The sequence below is a fragment of the Cnephaeus nilssonii genome (genome assembly GCF_951640355.1).
Source record: "Cnephaeus nilssonii genome assembly, chromosome: 7".
NCBI lineage: Eukaryota > Metazoa > Chordata > Mammalia > Chiroptera > Vespertilionidae > Cnephaeus > Cnephaeus nilssonii.
Window position 1 is genome coordinate 34,510,858 of NC_137078.1, and position 26,920 is coordinate 34,537,777.

General features: G+C 37.4%; 1 protein-coding gene across 1 annotated transcript in view; it reads right to left on the reverse strand.

The window, feature by feature from the left end:
* The window catches only part of BRDT (bromodomain testis associated), a gene marked incomplete at both ends in the record, with an annotated part of 36,963 nt that extends 11,801 nt beyond the window's left edge, over positions 1-25,162 (reverse strand). The window contains 13 exon segments of the mRNA XM_079776501.1: positions 1,558-1,729; positions 3,152-3,213; positions 13,593-13,724; positions 13,920-14,033; positions 14,124-14,410; positions 14,849-15,021; positions 16,142-16,330; positions 17,014-17,142; positions 19,092-19,433; positions 19,978-20,147; positions 20,512-20,626; positions 22,087-22,224; positions 24,974-25,162. Coding sequence (XP_079632627.1) covers positions 1,558-1,729; positions 3,152-3,213; positions 13,593-13,724; positions 13,920-14,033; positions 14,124-14,410; positions 14,849-15,021; positions 16,142-16,330; positions 17,014-17,142; positions 19,092-19,433; positions 19,978-20,147; positions 20,512-20,626; positions 22,087-22,224; positions 24,974-25,162 — 2,212 coding nt within the window.
* Between the last annotated feature and the right edge of the window lie 1,758 nt (positions 25,163-26,920).

Sequence of the window (26,920 nt, forward strand, 5' to 3'; positions counted from 1 at the left end):
ATATTTTACACTCTGGATCTTTTGTTATTCTTTTTCCCAAGATGCCCTGCAGTGTTGCCTTAGATATTTTCTCTCTTGATCTCTACAGAATAGTGGGGAGCTTTTACTGAAGCAATAAAGGTGTATCAAACTTCGCTGTTCCTCCTAATCTATGCTACAGAAAAACAGTTTCTTCTGCTTTGGAAGGCCAAGTGGAAACCCAGGAGCCGCCTATAGGGAAGGAGCCACGCATAAGGAGTATCCACACCTGCCTCTAGCCTTGCCTCAAATACATTAGTCTCAAGGTTTACTCCCTAGGCTGTGCTCATCACTATCAGAGAATATCCTTTGTGACACACATCCCTAGGAGAACAGTTCTGAGACTGGCAATGCCTCCACTTCTGACAACCTATAAGGCATTTAAAAAGTCAAATGAATCTAACAATATAAAGTTAGTTAACTTTAGAAGACGTTTTTGGTAAATAAAAACCATCATTAGGCAAGTATTTCTAGCCCAAGTTTGCTTAACTGTAAACTATTTCTAATATATATAATTCCATTTCTTTCTATGAAATTTCTAAATATCTTTTTCTTATTCCATCTTACCTTTCCAACCCATGTAGGCATGGGCATCATGGAAATGAAGGGCAATATCTCCCAAGTCTGCTCAGAACTTGGTAGTATGAGCTCTGGCAGTGACAGGTTTTTTTATATAGCACACATGCCAATGTATACTGTATAATGTATATGAAAGTAAAGTAGCATGTGAAGTGTACATATAAATTTTCATTCAAATGTAAAGAGTGCCTTTGGGTATGAAGCATATAATTTCTAACAATGTGTTTCAGTGATTATTTCTAACCTGAAATGTACTAGTTATGATTTTCAGTTGCTCAGATACATAGCAATTAAGATGACATTAGCAATTTGAAAAAATATATATTTTTATTGATTTCAGATAGGAAGGGAGAGGAAGAGATAGATAAACATCAATAATGAAAGAGAGTCATTAATCAGTTGCCTCATTCATGCTCCCTACTGGGGATCAAGCCCACAACCTGGGCATATGACCTTGACCAGAATTGAACCTGGGACACTTCAGTCTACTGACGCTCTATCCACTGAGCGAAACTGGTTACGGTGACCTTAGCATCTACACTAATAAAAGAGAAACATGCAAATTGACCATCACTCTGCTACGCCCACCAGCCAATCAGGAGGGAATATGCAAATTAGAAGGACAAAGATGGTGGCTGCCCAGCAGCTCCAGGCATGGAGTGGCCGGGCGGGGTAGGATGCCAGCTATGAGAGGGAGGGCAGGGGGTAAAGGGATCTATAGCAGCAGCACTCTGGCCACAGCAAAGACGAACACTGGAGACTCCGGAGTCTGCAGCAAAGACGGCAGACTCCAGCCAGAGCGAAGGCCTGGGTCCCTGGTGCCAGAGGAAAACTGGTGCTGGAAGCCAAGGGAAGGAAGGCCTATTGCACGAATCTCTTCGTGCAATGAGCCTCTAGTTTTCATATGCAGATTTAGAAGTCAGTTTCTCATTTGCAGTCATTTACTTGCTAATTTATTACCTGAGGGAGGCAGGATTTGTAAAGGTGAAATGTTTTCCACACTCTGTTTATGTTCTAATTCTTGATGATTAATTGCTAACTGGTAGTGATCTGGTGCAGTTCCACTTGAATGTGTAGTCTGATGAAAAAGGGCAATAGTACTGGAGGTTATATCTTGCATAGAAGATTGTATCTGTTAAGACAAAGTTAAATAAAATTACCTTTAGAGTTTTAACCACACACAAAATACAAGAGTATAGAAACATGAGGAAATAATTTAACACTATCTTTGAATATGAAATTATTTGTCACACAAATTTATAAGGTACAATTATTCCTATCTTACAAATGAGAAAACTAAGGTCTAGAAAGATTAAATATCTTGGCTATCATATACATAGCTTATACTAAGTAGTTAGTAAAAGCCTAAAATCATAATTACTAGTACACATAGACTTACATGTATATTATCAAACAGTGCTACTTATTTTTTAAAATATATTTTATTGACTTTTTACAGAGAGGAAAGGAGAGGGATAGAGAGTTAGAAACATCGATGAGAGAGAAACATCGACCAGCTGCCTCCTGCACACCCCCTACTGGGTACGTGCCCTTGACCGGAATTGAACCTGGGACCCTTCAGTCCACAGGCTGACGCTCTACCCACTGAGCCAAACTGGTTAGGGCAGTGCTACTTATTTTTAAATGCTTTCCTGTGAGCTACTGAAAATAAAAACTTAGCCTTTATACCAAATCCAGAGACAAATCCTCTTTTACCCCTTTTTCTTCACTGAATTACAGACCTAAAGGGAGAGGTGGTTAAAATTACATGATGGTTTGACCCATATGACTATCAACAAATTCTGATTCAGTACTCAGTTAAAAAGCTATATTATAATAGCTAACACTTAATGATTACACTGTGAAAGGCACTAGGCTAAGCCCTTATACCACCTACTGTGTGTAGTATATGGGAACACCAAGGCTGCCCTCTATATTTAGACTCACAAGACTGAGCCAAAAATTCTATAATTTGTTCTTATTTGTTTGACTTATATAATAGTTATATTTTATTAGAAAAATGTAACCTAATACTTTCTCTATTCAATCTGCTTTCATGAGAAATCTTTGAACATTTGACAAACTGAATAGAGTGACAAGTCTTCATGTAAATCAAACAACCAATTGCAAAGAAAGCTACTACTATACTAGTGAGTGATAACATACACTAGTGACCCGGTGCACAAAATTCGTGCACAGGGTGGGGGTCCCTCAGTCCAGCCTGCACCCTCTCCAATCTGGGACCCCTCGGGGGATGTCTGACTGCTGGTTTAGGCCCGATCTCTGTTGGACCACTGGTTCCTAACTGCTCACCTGCCTGCCTGCCTGCCTGATTGCCCCTAAGCACTCTGCCTGCTGGCCCGATTGCTCCCAACTGCCCTCCCCTTCTGGCCTGATCTGATCGCCTCTAACCACCTCTGCCTCAGCTCCGCCACCATGGCTTTGTCTGGAAGGACATCTGGAAGGTCTCCTGGTCTAATTAGCATATTACCCTTTTATTAGTATAAATAATTTTTAAATTCTAAGGTAGAGTAAAAATGGAGAATTAACTTACCTTTACTTTCTCTTTAGAAGGAGATCCATTCTGTTTCACTTCAGTAAATTTAGGTAACATTTCTGCAAAAGAAATGTTTGCAAGCTTAAAATTACTTCTAAATTACAATTATTTTCATATTAGAAATAAAATGGTGAAATGCCTTAACTCCAGCCTCTTAAGAGGTTCTTATACTCTCCAGGATTTTGCCCTCTTTGAATCCATCAAAATTTCTAAAGGAATACTTGCTTTTAAAAGGGATATTTCTTTTCCACATAATGGAATACATATCCACTCACAATTTTCAATTTGCATTATTTAGGCAAAAAAGAACAGTGTTACTTCACTGTTAAGAGTTCAAGTCAGTGATATTTTAAAAAAGGAACAAGTCACAAAAGAGAGAAGGTTTTAATTAAACAAACAGTACCAATTATGCTAAAATCACCATTTACCAAGTAGCTGTTAAGAGTTAAATTAAAATAAGAATTTACTATAAAATAAGGGTATGTTATTTATCTGAAAGGACATAGTATTTTATTAAAAGCGAAGCTATTTGATTTCATGGTGAAGTCTGCTTGCTAAGCATTTTAATAAAGATCCCATCTGATTAGTACTCTAGTTACATCTAAACTATTTGGCAGCCTCAACCATATGGCTCCAAAGGGGTTTTATACTAATTTGACAACTACCTTTACAGCTGACACTGGCAGTGGAGTAGGTATAAGAACAGATCTCTGACATGGTGCTCATAGGTTCCTCTTTCTTTATTAAAACTAGAGGTCCGGTGCACAGATTTGTGCAATGATGGGGTCCCTCAGCTTGGCCTGCAGACATCCCCCAAGGGGTCCTGGATTGAAAGAGGGTGTAGGCCAGGCCAAGGGACGGCACTGGTACATGATCGATAGGGGCTGGGGAGGGACTGCAGGAGGGCTCCAGGGCATGTCCAGCACATCTAGCCCAGTGCCGATTGGGGTGATTGGAGTCAGCTGGGGAGGGACTGTGGGAGGTTGGCAGGCCAGGGAGGGGCCACGGGAGGGCTCCAGGGTGTCCGGCTTGTCTCCCCCAGTCCTGATTGGCCAGACCCCAGCAGCAAGCTAACCTATGGTCAGAGCATCTGCCCCCTGGTAGTCAGTGTGCATCATAGCGACTAGTCGAATGGTCAAACCGTTGGATGGGACAATTAGCATATTAGTCACTATATATATATTCTGGTGCTATTTTCCCCAATTGCAAGTCTAGGTCAGTGTGGTAAAGCTCCAAACTATAGATAGTGCCTTGACCCCTCTTCTCCAGGCCAGCTTGCATGAGCAAGTGATCATTATTTGCTTCAGGCTCCAGGACACCAAGGCTGGTCAATACCAAATCTTATTCAAACTGAATACATTTAAAATTTTTTTAAATCCTCACCTGAGGATATTTTTCCATTAATTTTTAGAGAGAGTAGAAAAGAGAAGGAAAGACAAGGAGAAACATTGATGATGTGAGAGACACATCGACTGGTTGCCTCCTGCTTGAGCCCTGACCAGGAAGGAGCCTGCATCCGAGGTACATGCCCTTGACCAGAATTGAACTTGGGACCCTTCAGTCCACAGGATGATGGTCTATCCACCGAGCCAAACTGGCGAGGGCTACATTTTAATTTTAATAATTACTTTCTGCCTCCTGAAATGTCATCAGTTTCCATTGGATATATTACTGTTCTTCCCTTTCCTAAAATGTTTGATGCTGGACATTGTTAAAATTGCTAAATGCTTTTTTTTTTTAGTTATTGAAATAAAGTTTATTAAGTGAATTGCAACTAAGTACAAAATAGGGTAAAATTGTAAAGAAATATGAACTTAGAAATTGCCTATATAAAAAGATATATTAGTTAATAAACTCTCTTAGGGGAATAGAATGTACTCACAGCTTATGTTAGAAAAGTGTTGTGTAAATGAGTAACACCTACAATGGTTGATAGTCTACTTTAAAAGTTCAGTGGACAAGAAGAATATTCATAGGGAAGTTTACTGTTTTTATGTCTGAAAAGCTCGAAGGCCTTCTTTTTGAGTATGGGTACATTCTCTTTTGTTCTCCAAAAGCATAATCATACAGACTGATCTGGCATCACTGACATTAGTGGCTGTGTCAGTGTTTAAAGCCTGAGGCCAGCAATAGATGTTAATATATTGGAAGCCAAGCATATTTTGAAAGAGTGTGGTGGGCCCTTGAAGTGTGGACACTGAATACTCTAGGAAACTGAGTGAAATCTGCAAAGGAAACAGAAATGGCTTTATTTTTTACATAATCTATAAAAGGCCAACTGTGCTGCTCAAGCGAATCAAAATGATTATAGATGGCTTATGATGTAGGGATGTTGTGAGTGTGTGTGTGTGTGTATAAGCAAGCAAAATCTTTCTCTTTCCAAGAAGATATCCCTATATTCACTTAACGTGAGACCTCCGATTTCCTCAACTTGCAATCCAATTGGGAAGGTTCTCTTTTTCCATGTGTCCCAGTTTTCACCCCCTTGGTTTTTACCTGCCTTCTGAGACCTGGCCTGGTGTGTGGTTGCTGTTTATAGTTCTGAAGTACTTTCTGTGTTTGAGTTGGCAAAAAATGTGCTTTAATTTAAAGGATTCAAGTATTTTCAATTATATGAACCCTATCAATGTCATTCTACTAAATGTCATTTTAAGTGTTGGGGGTTAGGTGGGAGAAGGGAAGAAGATAGGCTGCAAAGACCAAGGATATTATGGTTTCACCTTTGAACAAAACCAGACTTTATTAATATAATTATAGTATATGCACATCTATACATCTGTCTTAATTGTTCAAATATGTACCTAAACTACTTTATTCTATGATATAAACTCTTAAGTGTAATAAAAATATGACATGTCATGTTAGTACTCTGCTAAAAATTCAAGGGTATCATCTTGGTTTTCTGATATATAAAACTAAAGCTCTGGATTATTATACAAATTAGCACTTCGAAATCTGAAGACAATAGCAAAAGGCATAAAAGAATCTCAATTTTAGAAAATCAAAGCCAGGCTCACTCTTCTTTGAGTACACTTGTACCCCTTTCTCAGGTGTATACCTTTGTGTCCTCTATCCTAAACTCTAAGCATTCCAAAAAGATTTGCAACCAGGGGAGCAGTGGGCAGCAGCAGCTCATCCCAGGCTTCTCCCCTGTCCCCCCATCCTGTATCCAAGGGCCCTTCCTTTGCCTCACTATCCTGAGCTTCAAGAAACAAGAAAAAATAATCAAAGCTACCTAATATAGTATGTCTTTAAGTCTTACAGACTATAGATAGATGAAAATGATAGCTAATACTCAGCATTCTGCTTCTCATTCTACTCTCAAATCACTGACTTTCCAGAAACACAGTAAAGTAAAACTGCATATTTCTGTTTATGTTTCTAGCCTTTGCAATGAAAATACAAAATACATATTTTCACTCTCAAGCTTAAGAACACATTTTACTTAGCAAAGAAGTCCTACCAGTCTTACAAACATAATTGAAACAGGGACAACAACATGCATACCTATCTTTATAAGGATCAAATTAGATAATATATGTAAACTACTAAATAAATCATAACATAAATATTAGGTAATATGTTCTGTTTTCACATCTTCCAAAAAACCTCAATATGAAAGTTTGATTGGAAAGTTTTCATTTCAAATAAGGCAAAAACAAATTATAGAAAAAAATAGAGCTGGATAAAGGGTTTAATACCCATCACTATCAAGCACAGAGATAAATGCTCCAAATATTATCAGCAAGACTTAAAACTTGGTAAGTTGATATAAATATAATACCATAATGCAAAACAAGAACATAATGCCATGTTCAGAAAAAAATTACTGAAGGTTTATTAGAAAAACAAATCACACTTATGTCATATGACAGGGATAGAGAAGTGATTGAAAATAACTACCTGCTTCTACTACCTTATTTTATAGGAAAGAAGGCATGTCCAGAGGTGCTAAATGATTTACCCAAGCTTATCACCTAAGTCATGTTCTATTGATAAAAATCAAGCAATTTGTTTCTGAACGGAAAACTTTGCTTCTTTAAAGGATGTTTTGGCAATTTTAATCTAATTATTTGGAACTTATTTTAATATAGAACTGATTGTAAATTGCCCGTTCCTTTTACCAAGGTCATTTTAACTAGAATTAGAAAGTGGAAACAAAACAAAAAAACCTACATTGATAGTTACAAACTTTAATATGGCAGCATATTAAAGTCACCTGGGTTACTTTTAATACTGCATATACCTTGCTCCACTCTCCATTCAACTCAGATTTGGGCATTTTCAATGTTCTACATGTGTTTATAATGTACGGCCAAGCTCAGTGGATAGAGCTTCGGCCTGTGGACTAAAGGGTCCAGGGTTCGATTCTGGTCAAGGGCACATGGGCTTAATCCCCAGTGGGGGGCATGGAGGAGGTTCAATGATTCTCTCTCATCATTGATGTTTCTATCTCTCTCTCTCCCTTCCTCTCTGAAGTCAATAAAATATATTTTTAAAAGTACATTATTAATGTATGGCCAAGGATGAGAAACACTATTCTACAAGGCCTGTTTATTAAAGGCCCAGTTTGAACAGAAAAATTTAAAAACACAAGTCAAAATGTATCACTATTAATAAGACTCAAGGCTCAAGTATGGACTTTAATATATGCAAATTTTTCATCAAGCCTCATTCCTTGAATTTATCCTTTTGATACTTTGTAAACATTTTGATGAGAACCTAATACATGTTTTAAAAATTTAAATGATAAACTCTAACCATTTCTCTTAAACTCTCTAGCCTGAATGGCAAAGATTACTCCAAAGCTGTCATTTTGTACTTCCTACATTTCCTAAACCACCCCCTCCTAAAAAGGTTGAACAAAATCTATACTTGAATGTTTGCCCTTTTTCCCTTGTGTGGGGAAAAAAAAAATCACATTCTGGCTAATTCTATAGAAAACCTAGGCTGTAATACCAGAGAATTTTTATTTTTATTTTTTTTATTTTCTCACCTACGAACAAGAAAAGTTATTTTAAAAAGAAACAATGTTTAAAAAAACTTAATTCTCTGAACATCACACCAAAATTTATGATTCTCTCTCATTATTGATCTTTCTATCTCTCCTTCCTTCCTCTCTGAAATCAATAAAAATATATTTTAAAAATAATGTATAAAAGCAAAAAGTCCAGAGGATGAAGTGATGTATTCACTTTGTCTTAAACAGGTAAAGAATTGATGCCGTAACCTTTCAGTTTCTTTGTGTGTAACTGTTTAGCAATTGGAATTATAAACATTTCTGTACATTATTCTATTTCACTCTAATCCAGGATCTGTGCTTACATTTAGACATTTCCTGAAGTTATTTCCTTATTAGGTATAATTCAAAAGCACTATTACTGCTGAGCTGCTTCATTTGATTGTTTCCCAGTAATATTATCAGCCACAAGATTAGATCTAGTAATTATATTCCTTCTTATTATATCACTCAAGATAGCTAAGATTGTTGAGCATTAGAAAATTCTCAATAGCTTATATAAGCATACTAACACAGCCTAGCTTACATAGGAATATATATCTGGAATCCATTTTATTGTCAAGCTTCATTTACATCTTTGATCTGACATTTAATGAGATTTTGAGATGATGAAAAATAAAAAGGCCTTATATTTATACCAATGTTCAATAAATTTTCATCACATATCTGCACATGACAATTTGCACATGCTGATCAGAAGTTTGCAAGTTAAGTACCACTAACCCACAGATTTCTCTTTAGTTTTTTCAAAGATTTGGGATTTCATTACTATTCAATCTTAGAACTGACTTAATATCTTGTTTGCAATGATAATTTTTTAAATAAAACTTTCCTGGGAAATCACTGCTCTGTCATTATCTTACTTAACAAAGCAGGATTAAGAATTTAGTCCCTGGAGAGAACCAAGATGACAGAAAGAGACTGGACAAAAATCTTACAGCTATGGATGAGGACAGTGGGGGAGAGGGGGTAAGGATAAGAGGTGGGCTGGGAACTGGGTGGAGGGGAGCTATGGGGGGGAAAAAGAGAAACATCTGTAATAATCTGAACAATAAATATTTATTAAAAAAAGAATTTAGTCCCTGTTTTTCAAAAGTGCATAAAATAATGTCTGAAAATACATAGAATTATTTAAGTAATGCAAAATAAACAGCTCTAACACTATTTACAACACTTAAATGTTTTTCACAGATGTTACCCTTAAAACATATTGGCACATCCAAACAGAATGATCTATATATATAAAAGCCTAAGTGATCTTTTTGAGTAGTTGACCATTTGCTATGATGCACACTGACCATCAGGGGGCAGATTCTGACCATGCAGGAGCTGCCCCCTAGTGGTCAGTGAGCTCCCACAGTGGGAGGGCAGTTCAGCTGACTGACAGGTGCCAATGCCAGGCTCATGGCTGATGAGTACCGCTGCGGCAGTGCGATCCTCTCCCAGGGACACTCCTGTGTGCCCCTCCCCCATCAGGACCGGGACCAGGATTGGGACTGGCATTGAGACTGACTTGGAGCGAACCCGTGGCTGTTTCCCGGTCATGGGTGTGCCGGTATCACCCTAGGTTGGGCACGTGAAGACCACAGTGGAGCCGCAGCGAGCCTACCAGGCCGCAGCAGGTGTAGTGGGGCCGGCATGAGCGGGAGTGGCGCGGTGCTTGGCCTGGGCTCAGGCTTCTCCTGGGCTGCTTGCCGCTTAGCACACTAAGGGGGTTGTTGGACTGCCGGTTTCTGCCCGATCCCACAGGCCAAGCCAAGGAATCCCCCTGGTGCACGAATCCGTGCACCAGGCCTCTAGTATTGTAATAAAGATGCCAACTCATAATACAGGATAGCTATAAGAGCCTTGAGTGTCAGTAACATTAAAAATTCAATTTAGAGACTTGTCTCTGATGAACAAATTTTATAAGAAATTGTGACTTGACCAAGAAAACTGCATAAAATCAAGTTGCTATAAAAATCCAGGAGGACAGGTATTAAAAAAGATTAATAAAAAATTCATAAATATCAATGTATTTCTATCAGAAAATAATTTTTTACAGATTTAAGAAAAGTTTCCTCTAATACAATTCTGAAGAAATGAAATTATATTCATATCTCCTATCATGAATAATCAAAGACCTTCTTAACTAGAGTGCTGGGAAGCAAGATATTCATAGTCATAATAAATTTTAAAGCCACAAAATCTTGGCATGCTCTGCCTCTTGGGAGCACACCTGTGTTTCCCTCAGACACATTACCTCTGCCTTTCCTTCTCTTAAGCTCCAAAGGCCCTTTTTTTGCTTCTGAAATTTGTTTCCTGAGCCGGCCCAGTCCACCTGGCTCACTTCAACTACCTCTCTAATTTTCTATATAAACTTTCTCTTATAATTTTGGGGGAAAAGCTACAAAATCTTATATGAATTTCCAGTTAATTTTTACTCATGTTAATGAAGTTTTTGGTCATATGCCTCATTTTCAAAAATTATATTTTTTCAGTGAATAGACCTATTTTCTCCCACATTTAAACTCAGACTTGGGATTTGTTTACTCCCTGAAAATGTCATGTGTATAATTAAGAATGGTAGATGCGTAACTTATTTTTACAATAGGTATTGTCATTGATAACTGATGATTACTTTTCATAATATACAATCCATTTATATATTTTTATTTGTCTCAGGAGAAGTAAAAATGTTCTTAGCTTACACACTAGAAATTAGGAGTCCTATAGTATTTTAATGGGCACAACTGAAGTTAATCTTTAGGACAAAAGGTCCTATTGCTTTCATTTACTAATTTATTAAGCAAAAATAATTTTTTTTCAATGAAGTACACAATCTGAATATTCATAAAATATAAATTTCAAAGGTAAATGATAACTCATACTATTATGTTAAAAGACAAACTGACCTTTGTGTCACAAACCTATATACTATTATAATGTGGAATGAAGTATAAAACTTGCTACTTTAAATATATAGTTTTAATTTTATATACACATTTTTAATTGATCTGAGAGGAAAGGAGAGAGGGAGAGAAACATTGATGTGAGAAACATTGATTGGTTGCCTCCTGTTTGCACCCTCATAGGGAATCAAACGCGCAACCTGGTTATGTGCCATAACCGGAAATTGAACCTGCCATCTTTCAGTGTATGGAAAAATGCTCCAAAATCCAACTGAGGCACACTGGCTAGGGCTGCTAATTTGATTTTTTCCCTGCTATTTGAAAAAGATGACATTAAACAATAATGTCATAAAATAAGAATTTTAAAAATTAGAATTCTGAGGCCAAGTTATTCTGCTAGAAAGTTAGAAAAAACTAATATTATACAGAGGGAATAGGGGTTGAGAAGATTGTAAGCAGTAAAAGGAGTCAAATATATGGCGATGAAAGAAGATTTGACTTTGAGTGGTGGGCACACAATTTAATATATAGATGATGAATCACAGAATTGTATACTTGATTGTACATAATTTTATTAACTAGTCACCCCAATAAACTTAAAAATATATATAACAGCCCTGACCAGTTTGGCTCAGTGGATAGAGCGTCAACCTGAGGACTGAAAGGTCCCAGGTTCGATTTCGATCAAGGGCATGTACCTTGGTTGAGGGCACATCCCCAGTAGGAGGTGTACAGGAGGCAGGCAGCTGATCAATGTTTCTCTCTCATTGATATTTCTAACTCTCTATTCCTCTCCCTTCCTCTCTGTAAAAAAATCAATAAAATATATATATTTTAAAAAAATATATATATATAACACACCCGGCTGGTGTGGCTTAGTTGTTGAGTGTCAACACACGAACCAGAAGGTCATGGTTCAATTCCCCATCAGGGAACATGCCTGGGTTTCAGGCTCAATCCCCATCACAAGGCATGTAGGAGGCAGGCTATCAAAGATTCTTTCTCATCATTGATGTTTCTATCTCTCTCCTCTCTCTGAAATCAATAAAAATATATATGTTATATATATGTGTATATCTAAACAATGGCAACAGACAAAAGATAACATTTTAAGAACACAAGTGGATGACAGACATTTTCTTTCCTTCATGCAATATTTTGGAAGATCCTACCAGAAACTGACAATTAAAATTAAAACTGAGGTACTCTGTTAAAGCACTCTGTATATAGTACTTTTCCTCTAATACTCAAGGAATTTACTGATCAGAATTCAATATATAATTAGATAATTCAAACTAACTGTTCCAATATGAGTTTTATCCTACAAATAAAAGACAAAGTGCTCTAACTTATTAGGCCAAAAATGCTTTATTAAATGAAATTACAAATGCTATTACAATTTAAAACCCTAAATGCAACTTAAGAGTTTTCCCAGCATTGTTTTATGCTTGTAAGTCAAATATAAGGAAATAATGTATAATCAGAGGCCTAAATTAAATTTTTTTCTGGCATAACAAATTCCAACAAAATTATAAGTTCTGTCTATTCTAACAAAAATATTTACCACTATGTACTTTAGAAATGTAAAAACAAAATACAGAAATCAGCACCACATAAATACTAACTAAACAGAAGCAAAAGTGAAAACAGAATGCAGTGCAAGCCAGCAAATCCTTACTGCCAGATTGAAATAAGAAGGATATTCTAATAGTTGGTAGGAATACCTGATGTGCCAATATTCTATGTGGGATGTTTGTTTTTGGTTCTTTAAAAAGATCTGAATTTCATGACAAACAAACATCTCATTTTAAAATAAAGCAAAATTTTAGGCACAAAAATGTTCTGTATTCTGAATTTGCCTTTTGGTGAACAGTGATGAATGCTACTACCACTTTGGTCCTTGGGACAGAGGTTACTTGTCAGCTATGTAACCATCAATGAAAGTGCACGAAGAGAACATGAATGAGTTAAGTTTGATACAGCTGACAATAAACTGCACAAGGTAATGTGGTACTTTAGCATAAGTGAGAGTCTGAATTTAAAATACAATTTTCTATAAATGAAAGAAACTGTTTTACAGTTTCTAAGATGATTGGTTTCTTAATTCAAAATGATTATCTTAATCAGAATACAGTATATTGTCACAATGTGACATGCTTTGCAACATTAGAGTGATCTGATATATATATCTTGGAGAGTAAAGTGAAAAATGTCCTCAATCTTTTATCTTAGAAACAGAAGACCAGCATTTTGTTATTTGATATTTTCTGGTATTAAGATGTGATCTGATATTATGTACTAAGAGGCTATCCCACCTTTAGTAAAATTATTTTCAATATTACAAGCCTATAAGCCATATACATATAATATGAAGTTTATTTTACACAGTACCTCTTAAGGAAAATAGTGAGATCATCAAACATGGGATTAAATAATAAGTGTGGCATCCAAGCCATACTTTCTGGGTAAGTAACAATCATTTCAAAAATTTCCCACAACCAGAGGTGTGCTTAAAGGGATAGCTAACCTGATTCGGAATCACTGCTGTCTGAAGAACCTGAACCACTGCTACTACTTTCAGACTCTGACGAGCTGCTGCTACTGTCAGTCAGTCGGGAACCAATTCCAACAACAGCTGTGGATGATGGCGTTTTCTTAGCTACAAAATAAGGAAACACATTGAAATGCCAGTAAGTGTCCCCCCCAAATGTATACACACTTTAATAGCTAATAGCTCAATTTTGAAAATGAAATGTATTTTAATAAACACAGCCTATATAATTATTCAAAGTGTGTATATACATTTTTGGGGGACACCCCATAGTCACAGGAACATTTGAAAATGACCACCTACATTTTGTTTGGCATTTTCTGGAATTTAACTGATTATTGACATCCAGTAATCGCTTTTCTAACTCCTGTTTTTTCTGTGCATGAAATTCTTCATTTGACTTCATTATTTTCTTACCTGTGTGATTTAGGACAAAAGTAAAAGAGTGAGCAAACTTAAAACTACCGAACATCAGAATGATATCTATTCACATATAGAAATACCTACCACGAGGTTTTAGTGGTCTTTTTCTTAGACATGCAGCAACATATTTTTCTAGCTCTCTCAGTGTTGTTGTTTTCAGTGTTTCAAAGTCTATCTCTATCTCCTCATGGTTGGAATTTCTCAGTGAAGGTTCTCTTGAATGTATTATATGAACGACTTTTCCAAGTTTATCTCCAGGGAGTTTGTTTATATCCAAACTTAACCGCCTTTTCTCATCATGGCTCATAGGTTTAGCATTATCTTCATCCTCAGATTTCAGAGCCAACACTGGTTGCCTCTTCTTTGGCTCACTGCAACAAAAATTAAATTTAGTCAAATCTATTTTACAATATATAAAAGCCTAAGTGACTGTTACAACCGAACAGGTCAACCAGTCACTATGATGTGCACTGACCACCAGGGGGCACACACTCAACGCAGGAACTGCTCCCTGGTGGTCAGTGCGCTCCAGAAGCCAACCTCCATGGCCAGGCAACCTCCTGCGGTCCTTCCGCCAGTGGTCCTCCCCCCAAGCCGGCTGGCCAACCTCCCACAGTCCCTCTCCCCTTCTCTCCCCCTGGATGGCAGGCCCCGATCGGATCGGCCTGGACCTGATCGGGACTCGGCAAGATGGCCCCGATAGGCCCTGATGGCCAGTGAGGCCTAGGGAACCCACCAGTGAATGAATTCATGCACCCAGCCTTTAGTTTTACATATTCTTTTAATAAGGCATCATGAAAGATACTTACTTGATCTTGGATTTCTCCTTTGATTTCATTTGCTTAAACTTCTTTCTTGGATTTTCATCTGTGTTATTAACCTTTTCTTTTTTCTTTTCCTGTTTAGATTTGTCATTTTTTTTCTTTAGCTTATTGTGTGGTACTTGGGATAGAACCTGCAGTTGCTGATGAACAGCTTTTATCTGATAAAGGAAAAATTCAATAATAAATAAATTAAAGACACTAGAAAAAGATGATGCACTCAAAAGTCAAGAGTATCCTTCACATTACATTTTAAATTCATTTAATATAACTTTTCTCTTGGGTTCTAATTTCATTTCATGAATTCATTATATTGAATTACAAATACTATCTATCATGTGCTCACCCCATAAACTTAAATATTCATCTAAATGAGACTAAGAATAATTAATATTTCAGGTAGTCTTAAGTTTTAAATAATTGATTTTTCAGGCTTTAGCTTAGAGCAGCTTAAAATTTATCATAAAAGGTAGCAAATATTAAAGATATCATCCATAAAATATCTCTGATTATGATATACAGTATAAACCATTTCAAAGCAAAGTAGCTCACTGTAGTTAAAAATATAAATAGCCCTGGCCGGTTTGGCTAACTGGATAGAGTGTTGACCTGAAGACTGAAGGGTCCTGGGTTTGATTCCTGGTCAGGGCACATGCCCGGGTTGTGGGCTTGATCCCCTGAAGGGGCTGTACAGGAGGCAGCCGATCAATGTCTCTCATCATTGATGTTTCTCTCTCTGTCTCTCTCTTTAGCTCCCCCTTTGTCTCTGAAATCAATAAAAATATATTTTAAATAAAATAAAATATAAATAAATAAAATAAAAATATAAATAACAGGATTTTAAGATATAGATATTTTAGTAGAAAAGAATATTAAACATTATAAATGTGTCAATAGGTAAATAGAGCTATAGTTGCTAAGTGATCTAGATATAACAGCTTTTAATCTACACAATGGATTTTATAATAGACCAGAGGCCCAGTGCACAAATTCATGCCCTGATGGGGTCCCTCGGCCAGGCCAGCAATTGGGGCCAGTTGGGGCTGGCGGGCCAGGGCAGGACTCCAGTGCATCTCACCCAGTCCCCCAGCAGCAAGCTAACCTACCGGTTGGAATGTCTGCCCCCTGGTGGTCAGTATGCGTCATAGTGACTGATGGAACAGTTGAACGAATGGTCGAAAGAGTGGTCAGACACTTAGCATATTACACTTTTATTATAAGGAAGGATCAGCAGCAAGAGCTCACATAAATACAAAAACTTATATCAATACACTTAGCTACCTGTTCCTGAATATTTGCAATACACTGAGCTTGTTCATCTTCAGAATCGTCAGAAGAGTTATCTTCAGAGGAAGTTTCAGTACTGCTTTCTCTACCAAGGGGCTTTGTGGTATCTGTTTTGATATTATATACAGGCTTACTCTCAACAGGTTCATCTGGGATCTTTGCAAAATGCATTTCAAAAACATCCTATAATGGAAAATTAGACTGTTAAGTTTTTCTGTATGTTTTATTTAATGCAGCACTGTCCCTTTTAACAAAAGCTACATTTTGGTGTCATATTTTTATGACAATCTGGTTTTCTTTGTGGTCATCATTTTGTAATATATACATTTATCAGGTCATTATGTGTACAACTTAAAACATATAGTGTTACATGCCAATTATATCTCTATAAAACTAGATAACAATTATCAGAAGAAGAAATATAAGACTCAAGCTTACCCTCCAGCCAACCATAGTAACATTTCTCACTTTTTTCAGGTAAGGTAGACCAAGTTATATTGGGAATCTTCTTTCACAGATCTTCTGTCCTGTGGTTGGTGATCTATCAGTCTACTGCTTCCCAATAGTTCAGCCTCAAAAGTCCTTAGGTCTTCCCTTTAGTGGGACATGGGCTCCAGTGAACCCTATCTCAGATATCTACTATCCTCTCTTCACTAACATTTTCCCCAATATCCTCTACATGCTGGACACTTCATTAAAATATTTGCTACTAAAGGATGCTATACCTCAAAAAATAAACAATCCCACCAATTTAAAAATTGTACTTTACTACTTGGGTGTTATTCTTTATCTCTTGAGTTATGGTTCTAAAATTTCCAAACTATATTCAAAGGAAATTCACTTTCAGAGCACAAGTAACAACTTACCTGGAGCATTCTTGCCATTGTCACTACTTCATGATCTGGAGGATTGTATCTGTAGCAATTCATGAACATTAATCTAACATCTGCAGCAAATTCATATGCATCCTTATATTCTTGGTTGTCCATTTTTCTCTAAGTAAATGAAAAAGGATTCATTAGCAGCTCAATAATTACAGGATTCATAAGCAGCTCAATAATTATTTAATCACCTATATTAAGTGGTTAGAATAAGGAAGGAGGGCATTACAAGTAAAAAAAAAAAAAAGAATAGGAACAAAATCACAAGAGCAGGTAAACAAGATGTTTTCAGATAATCTTGGATAGACAAGTTTGATCATAGAAAAGCAGTGAAAAGAGCACCTAAATCTAAGATGTATATTACAACTGTCCTAGGAATGAAGACTTTTAAAAATGAACAGAAAATAAATTATCAGCAAGGGTTACATTTTTAGGTAGCTACATATGAAGTATATAGAAGAATGAGGATGTAGAGTAGCCAGTTGGGCAGACACTATAAAATAAAAACTACCAACAGACAAGTAAATCCTTTAGACTGCTGGGCAAAATGTGTGGATTAATGAACAATTCATAAACAAATGTAAAAGGCTAATGAACAAATGTAACATGCCAGACCTCATTTGTAATTAAAGAAATGCAAAACAAAAGCATGAAATAATTTTTTACCCAGCAGATCACTGGATATTGGAATGTGCTCTGACTGGGATCAGAGAATTGAACTCCCTACCTTTTGGTGTACAGGATAACTCCAACCAACTGAGCCATAGTGTCTGAAGCTAAAAAATTACTTTTTAAAAAAAGAATAAAGACAAAATATAACACCTAAGCCCTCGTGGAAGAGCCACAATGTTTGCACTTTTGTGAAAAGAAAAAAATTGAGATGAAAAAATAAGATGAAAAATATGAGGGTAAACACAAAATTTAGTAACATGTTAATAAAATCGAAGTTGATGATACAAAATAAAATAAAACTGTGTGTTAAATAAAAACCAAACTTCCAGACCAGTGATTTTTCAGCCAGTGTTTGGTGGCACACTAGTGTACCACAAGATTTAAAAATATATATATTTTATTGATTTTTTACAGAGAGGAAGGGAAAGGGATAGAGATAGAGAGTTAGAAACAATGATGAGAGAGAAACATCAACCAGCTGCCTCCTGCACACCCCCTTCTGGGGATGTGCCCACAACCAAGGTACAAGCCCTTGACGGGAATCGAACATGGGACCCTTTAGGCCCTAACCGGTTTGGCTCAGTGGATAGAGCATTGGCCTGCGGACTGAAAGGTCCCAGGTTTGATTCCAGTCAAGGGCATGTACCTTGGTTGCGGGCACATCCCCAGTAGGGGGCGTGCAAGAGGCAGCTGATTGATGTTTCTCTTTCATCGATGTTTCTGACTCTCCCTCTCCTTTCCTCTCTGTAAAAAACCAATAAAATATATTAAAAAAAAAAAAAAAGAACATGGGACCCTTTAGTACACAGACTGATGCTCTATCCACTGAGCCAAACCGATCAGAGCAGTCACAAGAATTTTTAAAACATACAATACCTAATTACTTATAAGAGGACTGACCTCTTTTCCTTTAGATTGTCAAGTGAAAAAATGACAACAGCTAACACAAGAATAGCCATTGGTATGAATGAATAAAACTCATACCTATTTTTCTTTTGTGAGATTAGCAAAAAATATAGGGCATTTTTGGGGGGCTCAGTTGTTAAGAGCATTGTCCTGTACACCGAAAGGTATGTGCTGATCAGGGCACATACCTAAGTTTTGGGTTCAATCCCTAATTGGGACATACTCATGGGAATCAACCAACTGATTTTTCTCTCTCCCTCTCTAAAATAAACATATCCTCAGGTGAGGAAAAAAATTATTGAATATATAACGAGATAATGTTTACAATATAGTAAATGAAACTTCAGGGTAAATTCACGCCTGGTGGTGAGACTACTGGTGATTTAACTTTTCTTCTTTATCATTTTCTGAATTTAAAATTTCTTTACAAGGACACAATCACTTGTATAATCAGGAAAAGAACTCCCTCCTATTAAGACATTTACCTTGATAGTTCCAAGATCCATTGGATTTTTCACAATATCATAGTAGTTATGGAGTCCCAATGCATTAACATCAACAGGATTATAAAAGGGCCATGCATATGAAAAGTGCTTCTTTGCAAACAGTTCTTTCAGAATCTCACTACAGTGCCTTAATGGTTCGGTTACTTTAACTTTATATTGTTGCTGAGAATTCGGCAAAACATTCTTCCCCCCACTTTCTTTTCCGGGCGGCATTTTTGCTGTTTTTCTTCCTGTAAGTGCTGGGGAAGGTTCGCCACTTGCTTTAACTACTGAAGTTGTAGGAGTGGTTGTATCTGCTTTCCTCTTTACACCCTTTGTAACCTAAACAAAACAATTCAACAAAACTATAAGGTGACATTCAGAGCAACAGTTTCTTAAAAAACTAAGGTAAGGATTATTAGCCCCAAGTCTCCACATATTAAATATTAGTAAAAGCTATTTTCTCTTTCATAGACAAAATAAGTAATTTACATATTTTCTTCCCATACCCCAAGAATTCTCTTGTGTAAACCTTTGAGACCAATGAAAAATAGAAGGAAAAAAAACTGATTTCAGTTTTTGAATACCTGAAATCAGCTAGAGTGTATGAATTTTAAAAGAAAGTTATTGACCCACCAAATTGTGAGTAAATAAGTTACATCACACACACACAAAAGAAACTACAAAGATTCTAAAAACCAGTTCAAATCCTACCTGAGAAATCTCCAAAATTTGGTTCACATGTAAGTTTCTGTTCACAACATGCATACAGACAACAAGATTGACCACTTTAAACTAAAGGTCAATTTCATATTAACATTTTAAAGTATAGACATCACAACAATCAAACATATACTCAACTATTTTAAAGCTACAGTAAACTTACCTGGGCCACTGTTTGTGAGGTAGAGTTGGGTGGAGCACCTTGTGCCATACTTAAAGGAGTAGATGTTTCAGGAAATACAAAGGGACTCACTTGCTGCTTAAATACTTTTTCTGATCCTTTCGGAGACTGTTTTTCTTTAACAGAAGAAACTGCTACATTCTGTTGAGTGCCTGGTAAAGTGTGAACCAATTTTTGAGTAAAATATAAAACTAAGATAATTTTTCTCTTAGTATTTTAAATTAATTCATTTAATTCAACTTTTTAGCAATATAAACATGGCACATTCCCACTCTCCCTTTAAACCCTCACACACACACCAATGAATAGTGTTAGAACCAATTTAGATTTAGCAAAGACTTCAAAACCTGTTATTAATGGTGGGCTTATAAATTTTACTCAAAAAGATGTGTAACATAAACTCAGACTAACAGACAGGTGGTAGTAAACACAAGCAAAAATTTCAGACTTCTTGGAGACACACACACACACACACACACTCATATATATGAAAGAGAACATAAACTTCTGGCTTACCTTTCTTTATTCTTTCCTTACCACCCACAACTTGTTCTACTTTTGGCATCTGTAATAATTTCTGTTTAAATAAATTCTCTAGAGCTTGTACCATAAGAACAATGTCATCTCCAGGCTACAAAATATATAAAATATGCCATAAGGTTACACAGTGTGGTCACTGTACCAAGTACTTCTTAATAGTACTTAAATCCATTGGGTTTTTTAATAACGGTATATTAATCCAATGGTTTTCAAGAAGACATTACAAATATTAGTACCAAGTTTCTATAAGTCAGGCTATCTTATAGAAGGTAGTAACATAGCACTCTTTGTCTATCACTTCTAAATTAAGTTTAGAAAAAAAGTGTAGGAGCTCATATTTTAAATTCTAACATTCTACCCCTTTAATTCTAAAAAGGACCCAAGATGCCTTCTGAGCATTAGAGTTACAATTCAACCAATCCTACTAATATGAAAGGTATTAGAAATTAAAATTTCTACCTCACAAATAGGTTACAAAACTTATTCATGGCTATGCAAATTATTTGACTTGTCCCAATTCAGTTTCCAGTTAACTAAACAATAAAATGACATTATTGAACTCAATTTTAAATCCTAACTATTTTGCTTTGCTTTACTTCACTATTGAGGGGGGAAAAACCCTCAAATAAATTACAAAGCAAAAGTCTAAAGCCGAGAACACTTATTTCTAAGATAGGGAGCTCAGGAGAATTATTGAACTTTATTTTTAAATGTTCAATATGAAATTGTTAACAATGGGGAATTGTTAAATTAAAATGAAATTACCAATGGTACTTTGTATGAATGGTTCTGAATTTTAAAAAAATGACATTGGCTAATAGTCTTAAATCTTTTAAACATATAAAGTGGCACTAATAATTACCTTGGGAAGCAAATAAAAATCTTTATTACCTTTCTGTATCACTAGTGATTCTGAATAAATAGAACTAAGTTTAATAATGATTAGATATCACAGAAAAGTTAGGAATCCAATTTCATGGATGAAATGTAAAGATCATGTTCAAAATGACCACATATATTATCAAACAAGCTAATGCATTAACAGATGCAAACACTACTACTGGGATATAACAGAGAATGTGTCTGATCCTAAATTTGTCATGAAGTTTGTAACTTGTTTAGCGTCTTAGATTATGGCCAGGGATTCACAACATGAAAATCTAAACAAGATTAGTATATAATGAGGTTTATCGTTTTATAATTAAAATGGCAGAAGTAATATGCAGATTGACCATCACTCCAACAAAATATTGGAGAATATTTTGATATAATACTTTACTCACAAAAGCCAGCTATCATTGGCATTTCATTTTTAAAAGCATAAGTCATTACAGCTATTCAGAAAAAAATATAGCAAATAGATTGAACAAATATTGATAGGTAAAAATTAGGAAAACTGGTAAAAAAAAATCATTATCCTTAAAAGTACGTAAAATACCCCAAATCAAGACTTGATATCTGAAATTAGCTCACTTGTTTATAAGGTTAATTATAAACAATACATTCTCCTATATGTAACAGCATAGAATTAGCAAGCATAGGCTTACGTACCTTGTTGTATAGATAACAATTCGAGAACATCGTTCTGAAGTCTTCGATGCATTCTGAAGCCTGCACATAATACTTATTTTCCAAGCGCTTCTTAATTGTACTTAAATCCATTGGGTTTTTGATAATGGTGTAATAATCCTATAGTTTTCAAAAAGACATTACAAATGATAGTATTAATGAATGAACTACATTTGGAACACAAAGAAATTTAAGGAATGCCATAATCTGGAAACCAAAACCATCAGTTATGAGAAGTAAGTCTGATTGCCATGGCATTATTTTTCAGAGGGGAAAAAAATCATTAAAAATAACAAACACAAGAATGTAAAAGTAGAATCATACTGGAATATAAAAAGAGCATGAAGAAAAATAAATTAGTATTTATCGACTCTGAGAGATCCAGAGTATAATCCCAGTTCCATGATTTACTCTCTATTTTACACATTACTTAGCCATCCTATCTAATAAATGATAATATGCAAATTAACCACCACTCTGCTACACCCATAAGCCACGCCCACCAGCCAATCAGGAGCGAATATGCAAATAAATCTAACCAAGATGGCTACAGCCACAGAGAGCAGGAGGGAGGCTTGTGTTTCCCAGGCAATGGAGGAAGCCAAGCTTTCCGCCTGCCCTTGCCTGCCCAGGCTTCCACTTAAGGCTACAAAGTTTCAATAATAGAAGGTAAACAAATCCAAACAGAAATGGTGGCAGCCACGGAGCTGGAAAGAGCAGGAGGCTAGGGTTGCCCCTGGCAATGGAAGAAGCAAAGCTTTCCAGACACCCTGGCCGGCCCAGGCCTCCGCTTAAGGCTACAAAGTTTCAGTTATAGAAGATACATAAACCCCAACAGAAATGGCTGCAGCCACAGAGAGAGCAGAAGGCTTGGCTCCCCTCCAGGCTACAAAGTTTCAATTGTAGAAGATAAATAAACCCCAGTTACCAGGGCCTTTGCTTGGGTCTCCAGGGGGCATGGCTGGCCTGAAAACCACCACAGGCCCCTACCCAGGCTGCCCCATGTCCCAAGGGAACCCCCACCCTGATCCAGGACATCCTTCAGGGCAAACCAGCCGGCTCCCACCTGTGCACCAGGCCTCTATCCTATCTAATAAAAGAGTAATATGCAGATTGACCATCACTCCAACAAACAAGATTGCTGCTCCCATGTGGTCAAAGATCCTGCCCCCATGTGGACATAAGATGGCCACCACAAGATGGCCAGCATGGGAGGGCAGTTGGGAGGGACCAGGCTGGCAGAGGAGGGAAGTTGGGGGTGACTGGGCCTGCAGGGAAGGGCAGTTGGGGGGTACCCACCCAGGCCTGCAGTGGAGAGCAGTTGGGGGGGTCCAGGCCTGCAGGGGAGGGCAGTTAGGGGTCACCAGGCCGGCAGGAGGGAAGTTGGGGGTGACCGGGCCTGCAAGGAAGGGCAGCTGTGGGGGACCCAGGCCTGCAGTGGAGAGCAGTTGGGGGAGACCAGGCCTGCAGGGGACGGCAGTTAGGGGAAAACAGGCTGGCAGGGGAGCAGTTAGGCATCAATCAGGCTGGCAGGGGAGTGGTTAGGGCAGTGATGGGCAGCATTTTGAGCTTTGTGTGTCAAACTTTGCCAAAAAACTGAGCATAACTCAGGTAGTGTGTCACTTTGAGGAAAAAACATTATTTCGCAAATGTTACATCCTCAGGAGCAGCAAATGTTTCATCCTCGGCATGCAGCCACTGAGGTGGCCGCGTGTCATCAGAAATGGCTACGCGTGTCAGTGCTGACACCCGTGTCATAGGTTCGCCATCACTGGGTTAGGGAGTGATCAGGCTGGCAGGCAGAAGCAGTTAGGGGCAATCAGGAAGACAGGCAGGCAAGCAGTTGGGAGCCAGCAGTCCTGGATTGTGAAAGGGATGTCCGACTGCCCGTTTAGGCCCGATGCCCCAGGGATCGGGCCTAAACGGGCAGTAGGACATCACTCAAGGGGTCCCAGATTGGAGAGGCTGCAGGCTGTGCTGAGGGACACCCCCCCCCCCCCCGCCCCCCGCCCCATGCATGAATTTCGTGCACCGGGCCTCTAGTTCTGTTTAGATGGCTAAAAATTCCTAAAGTTGAGCTCTATTTGTGATGCAACAATCTGCCAGGAACTGTCAAGACCGATATTCATGACACCCCACATTAAAAAGTCAAGTGACGCCCTAGATGTTTTGGCTTAGTGGATAGAGCATAAGCCTGCTCTATTGGTTCCCAGTTCAATTCTGGTCAAGGGCACATATCTCAGTTGCAGGCAACCAATCAATATGTCTCCCTCACATCAATGTTTCTCTCTCTGTCTTTTCCCCACCCCTCCCTACCACTCTCTCTAAAAATCAATGGAAAAATATCCTTGGATGAGGAGTAACAAAATAAAAGTCAAGTGACATAAGCTATAACAAGAAAGCATGTACTATAATTTAACACAAACTACTAAAACAATAATTTCAATACTCAGAAAAATGAGCTTTGTTGTTTAGGAATAAATACTCATTGGGGTATTCTTTAGTGGTGCTGAATAAATTTGGTGCATATTAAATATCTCTCTATATAAAAGGCAAATAGTCAAAGTGTCCCCTCAGGATTTCCACTGGGAGAATGGGAGTTCGATCGCTCGCTATGAAGTGCACTGACCACCAGGGGGTGACACAGAACATGGCAGGTGACCAGAAAAGGTGTGTGTGTGGGGGGGTGCTAACGGAATGAGGGAAGGAGGAGGTGGGGAACCTGATTGGCCCTGATTGCCGGCCAGGCCTAGGGACGGGCCTCTGATATTTTATAATATTAAAGACTAGATTTTTTGTTTCAGAGATTTACACGGTTTTCTTTTGCTTTAAAAAAATCCTAATATAATTAATTATAAGACATACTTACAGGCAACTGTAGTTTCACGGCATCCACAGGCTGCTGAAAAGGCCAGGAAAAACTATGCTTCCATAAAGCCTTCAAGACAACTTTTTGTAGATATTGCAGTTGATTTGTCAATCTCCCATTTTTCTTAGTATTTATATACTCTGGTGGTGGCGGGTTAATAATAGCTATTTGTCTACTTGGCAGAGACATTCTTAATTGCTTCAAATCCTGATATTCTAATGTCTACAAGTACATGTCCTGAAAAATAAAACAAAGGAATTACTTTCAAATGGTTCTATAGGAACTGAAAGTATTATTCAAGAATAACAGAAAATAAACAAATGGGACTGCATCAAAATAAAAGTCTTCTGTACAGCAAAAGCAACCATCAACAAAACAAAAAGAAAGCCCAACATATGGGAGAACATATTTGGCAATGATACATCTGGTAAAGGGTTAATATCCAATATATATAAGGAAGTCAGGCAACTTAACAAAAGGAAGACAAACAATCCAATTAAAAAATAGATGCCCTAGCCTGTTTGGCTCAGTGGATAGAGCATTGGCCTGTGGACTGGGAGGTCCCATGTTTGATTCCGGCCAAGGGCACATACATGCCGGGTTGTGGGCTCGATCCCCATTAGGGGGCGTGCAGGAGGCAGCCAATCAATGATTCTCTTTCATCATTGATGTTTCTATCTCTTCCTCTCTGAAATCAATAAAGAAGTATATTTTAAAAATAAAAAGTATTCTTTAAAAAATGGGCAAAGTACCTAGTCACTTCTCCAAAGTGAACATAGCCAAGAGACATATAAAAAATGCTCAAAGTCACTAATCATCAGAGAGATACAAATTAAAACAATGAGGAATCACCTCACACCTGTCAGAAAGGCTACCATCAACAAATGACAAGTGCTGGCGAGGATGTGGAGAAAAGGGAACCCTAGTAGTACACTGCTGGTGGGAATGCCGACTGGTACAACTATTATGGAAGACAGTATGGAGTTTCCTAAAAAAATTAAAGATGGAACTGCCATTTGGCCCAGTGATCTCACTTATAGGAATATATCCTAAGGAACCCAAGACACCAATCAGAAAGAATGTATGTACCCTTGTCATAGCAGCACAATTTACAATAGCTAAGATCTGGAAACAGCCCAAGTGCCTGTCAGTAGATGAGTGTATAAAAAAGCTGTGGTACATTTATACCATGGAATACTATGCAGCAGTGAAAAAGAAGAATCTCTTGAGACAGCATGGAGGGATCTGGAGAGTATCATGCTAAGTAAAATAAATCAGTCAGAGAAGGACAAATAACACATGATCTTACTCATATGTGGAATCTAAGTAACAAAATAAACTGATGAACGGAGTGGATCCAGAACAATGGAAACATGGAACAGAGTGCAGAATCTTGGAGGGAAGGAGAGATTGGTTGGGTGGGAGGGAGGGAGGTAATCAACAAGGACCTTGTATGCATATATGCATGGCCCATGGATGCAAACAATGGGGTGGTGAGGGCCTGGGGGGTAGAGGAGATAGGGATGGGCTGGAAGGGGTAGATGGGGGGAAAATAGGATATATGTAATACTTTCAACAACAAAGATTTAAAATATAAAAATAAAATAAAATGGTTCTATAGGACTGAAAGTATATTTAAGAGTAACAGCTATTGTACTTTAAAGCACATAATGCTTTTTAAAAAGCAAATGATAAATGAATCCATTTTTAAACAAATACAAACCTTTTTCTATACAAGTACTAGAAGTTGTTTCATTATGTATGCCTTAGTTTTGGATGATTTAGGTTATTTCAATCTTTCACAGTATTTCTGCTTTTCTAAGACACAAATTGATGTCTTAGCAGGAAAAGTCTGTAAGTTTCTGGAAAAATAAAATAGGAGGTAAAGTCAAAAATAATATTCATATATAGTTATTCTACAATTATTAGTTCAATGTAGGGGAAATG